Below are 16,762 nucleotides of genomic sequence, written 5' to 3' on the forward strand. Positions count from 1 at the left end.
CTGCTTGAAGTTTGTAAATTCAGCCTCAGGGTGATCTTTGAAGGAGAACACAAGCTGGGTATCGTGAGCGTATGAGATAACATTTGCACCGTGTTGCTCTACAAGTGGGGCAAGGGGGGCAAGGTAGATATTAAAAAGAGTCAGGCTGAGGGTCGAGCCCTGAGGAACTCCACAAATCAGGGGCGAGGGGAGGAAATGTAAGGCTGCAACCGTATTCTCTGGGACCGGCCCTCAAGAAAGGAGTTGAACCAGGCGAAGGTGGTCCCCGTCACTCTCAACTGCCTGAGCCTGTCTAAAAAGATCTTTTGAGACACCGTGTCAAATGCCGCCGACAGGTCCAGCAGCACCAGCATTGCACAGCTACCCTTATCCAGGGTCTCCCAGACTGTTTCTGCTATTTGAAGCTGTGCTGTCTCTGTGGTATATCCTGAAAAAATCCGGACTGGGAGTCATGGAGCAGTTTGTTGGACTCTAGGAAGTTGGATAGCTGTTTCTGCACTTCTTTCTCAAGGATCTTGGCTGGTGCTGGCAGAAGGGAGATGGGTCTAAAGTTTTTTAGTACTGCTGGATCTGCATCCTCCTTTTTGAGGATTAGTTGAACAAGTGCAGTTTTCCAAATGGACGGGTAGGTGCCTGTTTTCAGAGATGTGTTCTATAGCAGGTTTAGTGAGGGGTTGAGCAGTGGAGCAAGTACTTTGAAAAACCTAGCCGGGCAGGGATCAATTGGAGATCCGGATTTCATTTTTTCCAACTGCGTGAGGGAAGTATCCGGATTAAAAGGACTAAATTCCGACCAAGTATTTGCAGCGGAGGGGAAAAGTAATGGTATGCTAGGTGGTTCCATCCCAATAAACGAAGCGTAAATGTCTTGGATCTTCTCCTGAAAGAAGACCGAGAGATCTTCACAAAGAGTGGCAGAGGGGGCTATATTGCTTTTCATCGTCCTTGGTTTAATAAACCCTTGGACAATTAAAAAACTTCTTTAGCGGAGTTGTCTGACGATTTGATTTGATTGGAATATCATCCCTTATGGAATTGCGTTTTAGCTTGTGGAATTGTTTTATTGCTGTTCTGTAAGTGTTTTTCGCCTCTATGTGATAGGTTTTTCGCCAGGTCCGCTCAAGCTTCTTGCAGCGGCTTTTTTCTGATCGGAGTTCCTGCGTAAACCAAAGGGCAGAGGGTTTATGCCTGGCCAGTTTCATAACTTTCATTGGGGCTATTTTGTCAAGGGCAGAAGTAAACCAGTGCTTAAAAATTACAGCGTCACTGTTGGGTTCTCCGATAAATAACATGGGAGTGTTTAATAATACCGGGCCCATTGCCTTGGGGGTGACTTACTCCCAGTTTCTTCTAGCTTCGTGCTCAGGTTTCCTAACGCTGTGATTTATGGTGGTGGTTAGATAGAATGGAATGAGACTGTGATCCGACCATGTGAGGGGAATGGGACCTCTGTTGTTAGGGTTGGGATATTAGTAAAGATGAGATCCAGCATGTGGCCTGCCACGTGTGTAGGCCTAGAAACCTTTTGGTTGAGGTTCAATCCTTTAAATGTCTCAGCTAGTTGGGAGGCCAAGGCACATTGATCTTTGTCCATGTGGACATTGAAGTCACCCAGGACTATAAAGTTTACATATTTCAATGAGAGATCAGCGATCCGATCGCATAATTCCCATAGCTCAGCGAGTTTGGAAGCAGGTGGTCTGTAGACCAACATTCCCGCAATAGAAAGATTAGGGGAGATTGTAACGTTGAAGGACATTGCTTACATCAGGTCTGTGTGTTTGATCCTTTTGTGCGATATCTCCCAATCGTTTCTTATGATCGCAGCAAGCCCACCCCCTAATCCATTGCCAACTCGGTTTTCCGTAATTATTTTATGGCCCTCAGGGATGGCCATCATTATATCGGAGTTAGAGCTCTCTCTCAACCATGTTTCTGTAAGGAAGATGAGATACCAGGCAATAGCCAGACATCATCCGCGTGCTTGGGGAGAGATCTGCAGATAATTAGACAGGCTTTGATTTTGACAGTTGACCTGTTACTAGCGGTCCGTAGTCCCAAAGGTGTGGCCCTTTCAAAGGCCTTACACCTTTTTCCCAGGAACTCTTTATTGAATTCGAAGGGGCAGGACTTGCAGTGCGACCCCTGGCAGTGTGGCTCTTGTTCCAATGAACGGGGGTCCAGACAGGTCGGTCTAGGACAGCCTTTTGTCTTTAACTTAAGGATTTGTTCCCTAGACAGATCATTATTGGAGCTTTTTGGAAACTGGCAGCGTGGCTGGTGCTGGACGCGGCCCAGACGCGGACGGGTGCAGACGGGCTTGCCTTTGGTGCGTCAGTGGCGCGCCCACTGCGCGCGTCCGCTGTGCGTCCGCTGGCCCATCAGCTGATATGGGAGAGTGTGGGAGTAGCTCCGCCGCCTCTCAGCTCGAAATGGTGTCAGCTGATTAGTTGTGAGAATTTTGGCCCCGCCCTCCACACAAACGGCACCCGCTGCGGTGGACCAGAGCAGGGGACAAGTGCAAACAATGCTGTGCAAATATGCAGAGTATGACTGAGGTAAGTTTAGTTTAAAAAGCTTAAAATGCTTAAAATAGGTTAAAACGCTTTCCTACTGATCACAGTGTGAGCAGCTCAGAAATCGCTTCCTTTCGCACGAGTGGCAGCAGTGGCACTAACAGCCCCTCCTCGTTCCGCTGCGCGTCCGCTGGCCCATCAGCTGATATGGGAGAGCGTGGGAGTAGCTCTGCCCCCTCTCTGCTCGAAATGGTGTCAGCTGATTAGTTGTGAGATTTTTGGCCCCGCCCTCCACACAAACAGCACCCGCTGCGGTGGAGCAGAGCAGGGGACAAGTGCAAACAATGCTGTGCAAATATGCAGAGTATGACTGAGGTAAGTTTAGTTTAAACAGCTTAAAATGCTTAAAATAGGTTAAAATGCTTTCCAACTGATCACAGTGTGAGCGGCTCAGAAATCGCTTCCTTTGTCACGAGCGGCAGCAGTGGCACTAACAGCCCCTCCTCGCTCCACTGTGCGCCCGCTGGCCCATCAGCTGATATGGGAGAGCGTGGAAGTAGCTCCGCCCCCTCTCAGCTCGAAATGGTGTCAGCTGATTAGTTGTGAGATTTTTGGCCCGCCCTCCACACAAACTGCACACGCCGCAGTGGGAAACAGCGTTTACAACACTGCTGTTACCACGCAGGTAGGTAACAACGCAGACAATACGACGACCGCATTGTTACCACGTGTGACTTTACATCACAAGTCGTTTCTACGACTTGCACTAGGTGGCGTGCAAGACCAGGGAATGTGTTGGATTTTAAATCCAACACATTCCCTGCTGTTGCGCAAACTGGAGTAGGAATAGTAATTTATAATATTCCTAAGTCCAGTGTGCCATCTAGCGCAAGTCGTGGAAACGACTTGCGATGTAAAGCCACGCGTGGTGACAACGTGGTCGTTGTAACGACTGCGTTGTAACCTACCGCGTGGTAATAGCATGCATAGTAACATCATACATTTGCCATGGTGGACCAGAGCAGGGGACAAGTGCAAACAATGCTGTGCAAATATGCAGAGTATGACTTAGGTAAGTTTAGTTTAAAAAGCTTAAAATGCTTAAAATAGGTTAAAACTCTTTTCTACTGATCACAGTGTGAGCGGCTCAGAAATCGCTTCCTTTTGCACGAGCGGCAGCAGTGGCACTAACAGCCACTCCTCGCTCCACTAAACGTCTGCTGGCCCATCAGCTGATTTGGGAAAGCGCGGGAGTAGCTCCGCCCCCTCTCAGCTCGAAATGGTGTCAGCTGATTAGTTGTGAGATTTTTGGCCCCGCCCTCCACACAAACGGCACCCGCCGAGGTTGACCAGAGCAGGGGAGAAGTGCAAACAATGCTGTGCAAATATGCAGAGTATGACTGCGGTAAGTTTAGTTTAAAAAGCTTAAAATGCTTAAAATAGGTTAAAACGCTTTCCTACTGATCACAGTGTGAGTGACGCAGAAATTGCTTCCTTTCGCACGAGCAGCAGCAGTGGCACTAACAGCCCCTCCTCGCTCCGCCGAGGAATCTCTTCTTCACCCCACTGAAGATGTGATGCAACCATACAGTAATGTCAGCCAGATTCTTTGGGTTGTTCTCCGGCTTGAAATGGATTTTGGTGTCATTGGAGCAGATTTGCAAACTCATCTAGTATTGCTAAAGGAGGTGCACTGCCAAGTGTGCATAGATATTGTGCAGTAATCAAGAGGCAGGTGATCCTTGGGGTATGCTGCTGTCGTAAAGAAGATTCCACATCAGTAAACCTTATTTTATAAGTGTGATTGGCAACGAAGGATTGTAACCAGGACAAGTCAGTTTCAGACTCACCTGCCCAGTTCATCTTCATTTTCAGGAGGGGTCCATGTCCACTTTGTCATAGGCTCCCAAAAGTTCAAAGAATATTAAAACTGTTTTTATGTCTTCATCTACAAGAAGAAGGATAGCTTCTCTTCTACCACCGAAACCTGTGTCGTATCATAAAGGAGGTGGTTCTGAACCATATATTCTTGGAGTACTTAAGTTCCTTTCCATGATAGTGCTAAGGTAGTGTAGGTTGGAAATTGGTCAGCAGTTTGCAAGGATCTTCAGGTCTGCTGAAGATTTTTTTAAAGAGAGTGAAATTGACGCCTTGTTTTAGAAGGCCATGCCGCCAAAAATAAACTCTGCATGGATAAATGTTATGTGCGTGAGTACTCCGAAAAATGGATGACTATTACAGATCTCTAGGAGTATTAATGGGAATTCTCAGAGAGTTCTACAAAAGCCAGAGGTTTTCTCCAGTTTTAGGAGTCAACCTACAGAAGCAAATTTCAAATTTTTAAACCTGTTGTTTGTAAACCAGACCTTTAGTAGATGATGCTACCCATCCTGCACTGAGAGTTATGTCACAAGATAAACTTGTCTCTCAACAGATATGGAGAGAAAGAGCTGTTGGTTAAACATTTAAGTTTGCTTTCCACAATAGAATGCAAATGCTGAGGATATGCCATGGAAATGGCACTGGTGTGGGTATATTTTGCACTGATATTCGACTTATATTTGCACAGATGAGCGCTGCACTGGCATAATTTAAACTGATTGAGATGTATAAATCCAGTTTTTACAAGTCAGTTAGGGAAAATTCAGTTCAGGGCTGAAGCAAATTTGCCCATCAAGAGTGAATGATGTTCCAATGCAAACCACCTGACACAACAGCATTTTAAGAGATGAGGAACCTTTGTTTCCACTTTTTAATGCCCTGTTTAATCGGGCTAAAACAGTGTCAGACCTGTGCTGCTGTTTAACAACTAAGCTTTTTAAAGCCTTATACTTGCAAATAAAACAGGATTATGAGCTGTAATAAAGTGCATTGTCTAAAAATAAACACATTTGTAAACAATAATTTGCTCTACATTATTCACAGTCCCCCTGTTTTGGATGTACATTCCAAATGAATTGTGCCCCATGTTTAAGTTTTTAGGTCGAGCCCCAATAGAGCTTGCGCTGTCTGCAAGACCTGTTGTATCTCTTCTATTGCTTTTGGCACACACACTGATTGCCACTGGTTGTTATCTGTGTCATTTAGAAATGCTGGCTTGTTATTGGTGCATTTGATTAAATGTCCCTCCCTTATGTGGTTAGCTTCCTCCCTGGCGATTCCACTAAAAGAACATTTTGTTTGCCCATCACACTGTTATAGCGTGTGATGGCCTCTTCTCCCTCCGCCCACCTGGCTATCATAGGTGTATTTTTAGTGTATATGTCCCCAATTTAAGATGGCGGCCGTTCCTCATGCACGATGACGTCATAAGCGTCCCGTTTCCTTCACCGGTGCTTTTCTTAAGCTACGTCTTTGCTGCCCAACTGAAGTCGATGGAGGTGTATGTTTCGCTGCAAGTATGTTGTATGAAGTTAGGGTTATCAGCCGCTGTGCCTCGGGCTTGTGATTGAACCACCTGTGTTGTAGCCCCGACCCCGGATGATGTGGCTTTCAGTGCAGATGTCCCCAGCGCTTCTTTCAGCTGTGACTCCAAGTCCGAGGGATGCTCTAGCTTAGAGTGTTGCTAAATTTCTGTTGCATTCATTGAAAACTTAAACTATGCCACTATTGTCTTCCCCTTGCTTTTGTGACGTGAAGTGTTTCCTAACAATGAACAAGCGTGCTAATATTTTGCTGGGGTACAAAGAGCGACTAAAACATATAGAATCAGCAAATAATGAATCTGCTCCACTTTTGGGCTCCAAGCGTCGCCGGCTTAGAACAATACTTTTGTCGATATTCCATTAGACTTGACGAGTATGAAATTAATAACACCTTACATTAAGTTATGAACTAGTTAAATATGGTAATTTTATTTTACATTGATTTAAAAATAATACACATGGAAAGGTTAAACGGTCATATCATTATTTCAAAAATACGCTATTTACGCAACCGCAATCGGTGTTTCTCTGTAAATGTATGCATATTTCAAGCATCCCTATGTCTGGGACGGGCCTCGTTGAGCTGTGTCATTTGAAGAACTACTGGTTTAATCCGAGGTGTGCAATTTGACTTGCAGCTCATGAACTTCTTCATTGCTTACGTGAAACAACCAAAGCCCGTGCTCTAGGGGTTGATACAGAGGTACGGGTACCTGGAGGTCCTAAGGTAGCAAGTGTACCCCATCGGAGGTGGAGCCGGATCTGCGCCGGGTTTCGTGAGTGCAGGACTCGCGCTCTGCTCCCAAACTGCCGTTTACTAAACTATACTGAGGATTGGGTCCACAATATACCTACGTAAGAAGAAAGCCTTTGCTCGTGGGTCGAATGCACTAACTGGAGGAGACATGCTGACAACCGAAGTATCGCTTAATTATTATGTATGATTACATGCCTATTAAGTTCAGTTTTGTCATTGCAGTAGTATTATATATTTTCTTTTCATGTGGTTATTTGGCACAGGTCATGTTCCTGGGACACAGAAACACTGCTAAGCGAGACTGCGAAAACCATCATTTTGCCTCCAGTACATTTGGGGGATTCAAAAAATTTATACAAAACGTTGAACATCTTCACAGGTTGTAGGTTTACTCAGATACTTCGATGTCTGACTTTTTCAGGGCGCGGCCGCCTTGCTGCAGCTGTATTTCTCAGTACTTTTCATTCTTTGGTGCTTGATATACTCTGAGAGTACATTCCCCTGCATATCCCCTGTATATCTCTCTCCCATAGCACATCACCTATAGAGCCCTCTCTTCACACGGAAACATAACACCATTAGTGGCTAACAAGGGTTAATCCAAGCAGATGTTGGCATTTAAATCCCAAGCGTTAACTAGGCTTTTTAGTGATATTCATTGACACGTTCCAGGACGCCCTCCTTTTAGTTATGTCTCTCTTGTACAGTCGACCCACTTTTTTCACTCCTCAAAGTCACCAGTACCCTGTGCAGCTTTTACATTTTGCGCTGGGTCTTCTCCATCTGTACAGCCTTATCAACGAGTCCTTACGCCTTCCTTAACTCCTCCTTGACCACAATGGCTATGTGCCCAGTCACAAGCTCTTCAGTGCCTAGTAGGATTCAAAAGAGCCCACTGTCCTAACACGCGTCCTTATTACCAATTTAGTAAAACGTGCCCTTGCCCGTGGTGGTGTAAAGGGAACCTGAGTTCAATGAGCATAACTATCTCCTACTGACACCAATATGTTGCAATGAATTGCCCTCTTACTTGCTGTTGTGCAGCACAGCTGCTCACCAGGATTGTGTACATGGTTACCTAGCATGTTTCTACCTTACTTGCACTATCTTGTGCCTCAAGCGCACCTGAAATACTTTACGTCGTCGTTTCCCCCCTCATACCTTTGAGTGACATGTCTCTCTGCATTATTTCAGTTTCTCTTCCCTTTGGTCCTTACGAGCTCAACTTACTGCAAATCCCCCAGTGCAGGTGGCCCAAAACGCAGCAGCCAGAGCTATTCTCATGCTGAAGCCAAGGACCCATAGGTACACACATCTCATAGCTCTTCAATGGCTTCCAGTAAAAAAGAGGATCAGGTTCAAGGCCTTGGTGTTATTATTCAAGGGAGTGGCGCGGGCTACCTCAGCAGGCGAGGTACCCAATACGCACCACCCAGAACCCTGAGATCCTCCTCCCTGAACCTGGCTTCTGCCCCGAGAATAGTTCGGGCGGCATCTCTTTCAGGTCCTTAGGAGCACAGGCTTGGAACGCGTTCCCTATGTCTCTGAGATCTGTGACTGCCTTGGCCACGTTTAGGAAAGTGCTTAAAACCTGGTTATTCCGTCAATGAATGCCCTTACTTTAGCAGCATCTTGCTGCCTTAGTATCTTGGGGTGTCATTTGGGTTGCCGGGAAGGCTTTTCTGAGCGCCGGGACACTCTTGTTGAGTAGCTGTGTGCTATATAAATGTCTTCATTCATTCATTCATAGTTCATGTTATGTTATGTTATGTTAAATTAAATTTATTAAGCGCACGTACGCCCGTAGGCTTCATGGCGCTGTGGAAGACTAGCAAACATAACATGTGACAGAAAGAAAGAAAATTTAACTAAGGATAAGCTTGCTTAAAGAGCCAAGTCTTAAAAGCCTGTCTAAAGGCTAACAGATCTTCGTGGAGTCTTAGTGGCAGTGGCAAGGAGTTCCACAGGGAGGAAGCCAGGAAGTGGAAAGATCCTCCTCCCTGGCGTTGTTTCCTGATCCGGGGCACGACTAACAAATTCTTTTGGCCAGAACGGAGAGCACGGGAGGGAGTGTAACTGACCAGCAGGCAGCTAATGAATCCAGGGCCCTTACCTTGTAGAGCCCTGAAGATAATGCATCCCGCTTTAAATGCTGCTCTCTGCGCTACAGGCAGCCAGTGGAGACTGGCCAGTCCAGGTCTAATAGACTGCCACTTAGGAATTTTACAGATCAACCTGGCCGCTTGGTTCTGAACCAGTTGGAGTCTCTTGAGCTGCCCCGCCGGTAGGCCCAGATATAAACTATTGGAGTTCATGCTCCTTTACATTGCACAGCGTTCCTTTGCTTCCTCGCTAGATTTGTGCTCTATAAATACCAATACATACATTCATATATACATACAAACAAGATGTGTTGAATCCTACCTACAATTTCCGCTGCCCTTTTAGGATGAGATTCTTGGACAATAATAATCCTTGCTCAGATTTGGTGCTCTGCAATACTTTTGCATCACCACTCTAGTAAGTTATACGCATGAATAGATTTGATATTGCTTGAGGACTTCATCACTCTGTGGATTGTAATAGTTGTCTATTATTGTGATCGCCGTTTCCTACGCTTTATAAGTCTTAAGGTTGTAAGCAGAGCTCTTGAGGCGGAAAGCCGAGAGCAGAACTTTTTTAAAGACTACTTTAAAATTGTAATTGTGATACTGTGTTTTTTAAAAACTGTGATACTGTGTTTTTAAATAACAACTAGAGTCGATCTCTTGGCTCCCCACGTGACTCCCTCCCCGCGCAGCCGAGTCAGGTGCTGCAGCGGGTCGCAGGTGAATCACCGGGACACCAGGGCCACGCCCATTGGAACAGGCCACACACCCCATTTCCGTCATTTAAGGATGTGCTGGTTCCGGAGGCGCAGCGGACGGGCGCAGCGGGCGCGCCGGCGGGGCGCCGAAGGCGCGCCAAAGGCAAGCCCGTCCGCGCCCGTCCGCGACCAGCCGGGGCCCGGGGCCACAAACCCTGGCTCCCATCCTACCCAGAGCAGGACCTACAGCTCGGCGGCCATATACAGCATAGGTAGGACTGCCGCTCCCCAGTGCACCCATATCTATGCTCCCACAGAGCTTCCCGCCCGCTGTTCGGGGTGCAAACATTCCTTCCGCAAATCCCCGTCGGCCTCGGCACAAACTTACCGCATGTATGCGCTAAACTGCCGCTCTTTATCAAAACATAGCACACAGATTGCCATGCTGCTCGAGGAGAAAAAGCCAGACGCGGTTTTCCTGACAGAAACATGGCTCACTGCTCACTCTGAGCCAGACGTGGTTCTAGCCTTACCCGTTGGTTACTATATCCTTAGACTGGATAGACCGGTAGGGAGAGGCGGAGGTCTGGCGATCATATTGAAAAACCAGTACCGATGCCGTGCTACAGCAGAAACTATCCCTGAGTGCGAGAGTGTAGCATTCTGCATAGAGTTCAACGCAAATAGCTCTTTTTCCGGCACCCTGATCTACCGCCCCCCTGAGCCTGTAAAAGTGTTCCATAGGTCTCTTCCAGAAATCATAGCGGAAAGAATTCTATCTTCTGCCAACCACACGGTCCTAGGGGACCTTAATCTCCATTTCAATTCCCCCTCAGACCACATTGCTAAGGAGTTACTAGATGATCTGGAAGCTCTTCTATTGTCCCAACTGGTATCAGCCCCGACCCATGAAAAAGGCAATTTACTTGACCCTATATTTAGTAACTGCCTGGATCTAACTGTTGATCAACCCATCCCCCTTCCATGGTCAGACCATTTTTTGGTCCCGCTTACCTGGGTTACACACAAAACCCCCCAGTTACCTCCCCAAGTCACCACTAGGAGGAACTGGACAAAGCTCCCATTGGAGCCCTGGCTGCATAACCTGGACTCCACCTGCCCGCCACCCTGCCTAGACCCCAATGTGGCAAACGGCAACTATGTAGGTTGGATCACTCACTCGCTAGATTCGATCCTCCCGCTTCGCAGATCCTCCTCGAAGAGATTACAGAAATCAGCCCCCTGGTTCTCCGACTCTCTAAGAGAGCTAAAACGCCTTTGCAGGCAACGAGAGAGAGCCTGGCGTTTAGACTTTCTCCCAGATAAAAAGGCTTCCTACAAAGAGGCGATCAAAGCCTACAGAGAAGGGGTCAGAACGGCCCAGGCAACCCACTACTCTGAGAAAATACTAGAAGCGAAATCAAAGCCTAAGGAAATTTTCCATATAATAAAGCAATGTACCAGTGCCAACACGGCACCCCCTCCTAACAAAACCCAGGACCAATGCAATGAGCTTGCGGATTTCTTTCACAATAAAGTTTTAAAAATTTACTCTACCTTCCCAACAGCAGCCACAACCCCGGATATGATTAATCCATTCCCCCCTAGACCGCCTCTTCACCCAGAACAGCCTTCCCTCGAGCACTTCCCTCCTTTGGCCATCGACACCTTAAGCAAAGTGGCACGACAAGTCAAGTCGGGCTCTCCTTGTGATCCTGCTCCTCCAGAAGTCCTGATGCAGGCAAGCAAAGCCACCCTGCCTGTAATCCTGGATCTTCTAAACACGTCCATATCCGCATGCTCTGTCCCCACAGCTTGGAAGCAAGCCATGGTGCGGGCGCTGTTGAAGAAACCCAGCCTAGACCCAGATGACCACTCCAGCTACCGCCCCATCTCACTTCTCCCTTGGGCTAGCAAGGTGTTAGAGAAGTATATAAACGCGCAGCTGGTTCAGTTCCTAGAGGACCACTCTCTATTACACACATCCCAGACAGGCTTCAGACCGAAGCATGGCACGGAAACCGCCTTATTAGCGGTCACCGAAGAAACTCGAAGGGTACTGGACCAGGGAGGATCAGTGGCAGTGATCCTCCTTGATCTAAGTGCCGCCTTCGATACGGTCAGCTATACCACCTTGCTGGACCGTCTCTATGACATCGGAGTTTCAGGTGACGCATTAAGGTGGTTTGACTCCTTTCTGTCTGAGAGATCCTTTCAGATCTTCGACGGAGAGACAGTGTCCTCTAGCAAACCTCTGAGCTGCGGAGTACCCCAGGGCTCCTCCTTGAGCCCTGTATTGTTCAACGTGTACATGAGGCCGCTGGCGGGTGTTGTCGAACCGTACGGCATTACAATCGTGTCGTACGCCGACGACACCCAGCTTGTGGTCTCGCTGGCCACTGAGAACAACAGGCAATCCCCGGCAGATCTGCTAAAATGCTTAGAGGACGTCAAGGGATGGATGACCAACTCCTCCCTAAAGCTAAACGGAGAAAAGACGGAGCTCATGCTCCTAGGCCCAGCCTCTCCTGTGCCTTTCACCTCCTTGTGGCCCTGTGCACTGGGCCCTCCCCCCACCCCTAAGGAGAGTGTTAAGAGCCTGGGAGTGTGGCTGGACAACAAACTCTTCTTCTCCACCCAGGCCACTAAACTGTCCGCCACATGCTTTGGCCTACTCAGAATCCTGAGGAAAGTCCTCCCGCTACTTCCTCTAGAGGCCAAAAAGGTGGCGGTACAAGGTCTCATCCAGTCTCGCCTGGACTCGAACAATGCCCTATACGTGGGGGCACCTGAGATGACCCTCCGGAAACTGCAGGTTGTACAAAACTATGCAGCACGTACCCTGTTACAGATCCCGCGTACCCAGTCAGCCAGACCTGCTCTAAAAAGTCTCCACTGGTTACCAGTGAGGCAGAGAGTGGCTTTCAAGGCGCTGTGCACGGCGCACCGCGCCTTCTGGTAAACGGGCCCAGCCATTAACAACGACCTTGTCATCCCCTACCACCCTAACAGGAACCTTCGGTCGACGGAGGCTTTCCTTGCTGTTGTTCCCAGAGTGAAGCGAGCCAGGTCTGGGGGTAGGCTGTTCTCTTTGAATACCGCCAGGCTCTGGAATGCTCTCCCCCTCTCACTCCGGTCCAACCCAAACCTGCTCTCATTCCGGAAAAGCTTAAAGACACTTCTGTTTGCCAAATCCTATGTTCCCTAACTCCTCTTCCCGTCACCTCTCTGCTTCAACTCAGCGCTTGGACGCCTACGGGCAGCAACCGCGCTCAACAAATATTTTTACAATTACAATTACAATTACAAATTACTATCATCATCACTGGGTCCGTCCGCGACTGGAGCGTATATCTGAACATGCACTCATTCTCTTTACTCATTACCACACCGTTTAATCGACCATGACAGCTTGGAGACTGCCTACCTGGCACGTCCACCTAGTGTCTGGTATGCCAAGCACTTGTAGGGTTCAAGAGCATGGCGCTTTGCTTGAGTATTGACAAGGGTGATGCATGTTTGTGGTGTCTTGTCTATGCAATCTCACGACATGAACCTTGCTTGTTGTCTGAGAGATCTCTCTACTGTAGTCCCACCTCAGTTGTTCTTGCATATAATATCCATCACTTGTTGATAGTTCGTGTCCCATGGAGTAGCACTTTAGCCGTGATCCCAGACCTCTCTGTTTTGTTGGAAGGATTTCAGTTCTTCCTCTTCAAACTCAAGGGCATTTCCTGGTGTCATTGACCTGTCTCTTTTGCAGTGTTCTTTTCTGCACAGCTGGTCACACGCAGTGTCTTTCGTTCTGTTTCATGAATGTGTGAGTGCTAAATAAGGATGCTTGAGTGATCTGTTCTCGGGGATTGACTGTTCTGTTGAGGACCTCAGATACTCTGCGGCCACTGATCGGGCATTGGCTGGAAGGAGGGTGTGTCTGGATATGTTTTCTGCAGGGTTTTATTCTACCGTTGTTTGTGGATTATTTGAAACTGTATTCTAGAAATGTCATTCCTCACCTATAGATATAGGGCGTCATCTTTGCCTTGGGATTCTAATAGATGGTTAGCAGGGCTTAAGGATCTATCACAACTGTGAAGGGCTTTGCACATTGCAGCCGGTAATGTTCCCAGGCCATACAACAGATACACTTTTTGTGAGCAGAAGTGGGAGCAATATTAGGGTGAATTATAAAACATGCTAAATAAACAGAAACGGGGTAGCTCTGCTGGGCTGTAGGTGGAAAAAAGAAGCCCAACACAGTTGTTTTTAGGGGCACTGTGAGGGTCTGGGCAACGTATTTACTTATCATCAGTGCTTTAAATGGAGACAGATAAGTGTAGATGCTCACCTCTCTGTGCTTTGGACTAGCGGTGGAGCCAACAGCGGATAAGGGCAGGGCGAGGAGACAAGCATTCAGTGAAGCTTTATAATTAAATACATTACTTCTGCCCACACTCCTTAAGCTTTTCCTCTTAGCCTCTCCTTTATCTCGCAGGTATATATTGTCCTTTCCTTTCCGTTTTTGGTATTTTACCCCTCTTGATATTTCTCACCTCTTTTTTCTTCCACCTCATAATTTTCCCTCAACTCTCTTCCCACTTTCTTTCCCCATCTTCCTTAACCATCGTTACTTTTCCCTACTTAACCTTTCTGTAGTCCTATTCTACACATGTCCCCTCTGTTTTTCGTCCTTACATGTCAGACACCTTCTCCAGCTTCTCGTTTCCCTTTATTTTCTTTCTATTAATAGGTTTCTCCTTTTGTATTCCTATCTATCTTTCTTTGTAATGACCTGAAAAATGCTACCCCCTCTTGTCCATCCAGTCTTTCCTTTCACACCTCCTGTTCTACTTTGACTCCCGTTAATCTCTCATAGGAGTGCTGCCCTACACACGTGTTACGGGTTATGTGACTCAGCTGCAGAGAGCAAATAACACCAAGGTGCTTGTCTAAATTATGGGTTTTTATTAAATATATTTTGTGGCCTCTCCGGCCAGATTATTAATTTAATTACTATAATTTTGATTATTTTTGAGGGCGCCACGAGCTCATTACGTGCTCCAGGTGTTTCCTGGAAGGTAGTGGATGATTACCAGACCGTTTTTATTTCATTATTTTAGTTTTTGTGATGCATTGGGTAGTCTGATAATGTGCTGCATGGCTAAACACTTATAAGGCCCCAAAGGCAAGACCTATTGGCTGTGCCAATGCTTGTTTAACATGACCCCCACACCTCTATGCCGACCCCCTCATGGATCTTCATCACAGATAGAGACAGAGTGATACACACATATAAAGAGTGGTGTAAGACACACTAGGAGCGCCAGACGTGCTCCTTAGCACCCACTAAGCTATTCCAGCAGAGCACTTTGCCTTGTGAGCATGAGCTACAAAAATGCAGGTTTTGGAGGCAGAAATGTATTAATGTGGTGCTTGTTCTGTGTAGAGATGGCAGGAGATGGGGAAGCTAGAACATACCCCTGAGACAGTGCACAATTAGTGCTATTACATTTTGTATCTCTTTGCAGATTAAACTTTTCCGTTCTATGTGATTAATAATAGCTTATACTTACACACTATACATACTCAACTTAGCCTGCTATCCCAGGATCTTCTTTAATATAGCCTTAGAGCTACCTGCCATTAAAGGCCTGCTCCAGCGTTAAAGCCTAGAGCCGAAGGCGAGGGCCTTTAACAAGGGTGTGGTCCTTTAATGGTCAGTGGAGCCCACTACGGAGGGCTCTAAGGCTATTAAAACATTCCGATTCTAGAGGGCAGAATGCTCAAATTTGTAAAACAAAGGCCTCTCGGAGCGAGGCCTTTGTTCTTGCGTGAACAAACATTGGAATGTTGATGCTCGGGGCTTCTATTGGCCATTAGAAGTCTGGAACACTCCACTGTCTTCAATGGAGCTCCCAACATTCCAATGTTCTAATAATGTCTTTGGGGAGCTCACCCTCTGGCATATCATCTTCACCTTTATCCAAGCCCTTAAGCTACTGTTCTAGTGGTGCGGCCTCTTACAGTTTGGCCTTTGGTTTGTCAGATGTTGGATAATAGGCTGTGGATGCTGATGATTTGCGAGGATCTTATCCTGAAATTCTAGCCCCTCGTTGGATGGACGCTTGGCCTTACTCTTACAAGAGATTATCTCTTGAGAGGACTGCAAGCCAGTTAACATGCTGGAGCTGGTCTTTGGTGACAGCTCAATTTGCTGCTCTTTTACATGTTCTCTGGTTTTATGTCCAGGAATTAGCTATTTGAGGGAGTTGGCATGGGAAGCAGATTCAATTCTCAATCATGTTATATAATGGAAACTCGGTGAACAACTTATGCATCGTCGAAAGAACACATTGCTTAGATACATTATAAACACAAAATACTTTGAGAACTTTCACTTCTAGCGAATTGATATTAAAATGGAAATAAATGAAAAATCTGGTGAAATGTAAAAAAGGAAACACCTCTAACTGAGGCAAAACATGCAGGAAATTCCTATTCCGCGTGTTATGCGTCATTTGTGTGGTATTGTTATTTACCGAGTGCGCTATTTCTATTACCACACAAATAAACAGTCAACTCATCATAAATTCCTAAAGTCTGTTGCTCTGTATCTGCAGGACACGGAAATGTAGGTTTGACAAAGGAGAACTGAATGCAGGGCACAACCAGCTTCTCTACACACAGTGGAATTAACATTTTCTCCCTAGAGCGGCCAGTTGAAGAGGTGACACACGTATCGAGCTAATGTGAGCAAGGCTGATTTGTGCATATTTTATAAATGTTTAACTCAGCAATATGTTGTATAGTCTACGCCAGTTAGTCATTCACCCTAACATATGTGGGGCACTGTTCCAAGTCACTATATACATTTTATACATAACATTGTGCTGCTGTACCTCTCATGCCCCAGCTTGAATCCTCCTCATTTTCAAACTGGCCAAAATTGGTAGCCTAGACAAGAGGGAAGAAAAGGGTGATTGTAGATCGATACCTCAGTTTACAAAACACCAACACACAGAGGGGACACAATTTAATTTGATTTGTGTCCACTAGTTACAAGGTTAGTGTGAGCTCTGCGTTAAACCACTACAATGCACTTTATACAAACTGTGCTTAAGAACACTCCGATGTTATTAAAGACACTAAAGCGAGTATTATGTACTTTATTTTCTTTATTCACCAGCATGAATACAAAGAGTTATTTTCCACCAAACATACTGCATGGGAGAACCAGAAAATCACTGTCACTCTTCCT

At 46.5% G+C, this 16,762-nt stretch overlaps 1 protein-coding gene across 10 annotated transcripts in view; it reads right to left on the reverse strand.

The window, feature by feature from the left end:
* The window catches only part of ABLIM2 (actin binding LIM protein family member 2), a 918,768-nt gene that overhangs the window by 163,944 nt on the left and 738,062 nt on the right, over positions 1-16,762 (reverse strand). For all 10 annotated transcript variants that reach the window (XM_085642477.1, XM_085642474.1, XM_085642469.1 and 7 more), the window contains one exon: positions 16,399-16,458. In XM_085642477.1, coding sequence (XP_085498603.1) covers positions 16,399-16,458 — 60 coding nt within the window. The remainder of the gene's footprint in view (positions 1-16,398; positions 16,459-16,762) is intronic.

This window comes from Triturus cristatus, chromosome 2_2 (genome assembly GCF_964204655.1).
Source record: "Triturus cristatus chromosome 2_2, aTriCri1.1, whole genome shotgun sequence".
Taxonomy (NCBI): domain Eukaryota; kingdom Metazoa; phylum Chordata; class Amphibia; order Caudata; family Salamandridae; genus Triturus; species Triturus cristatus.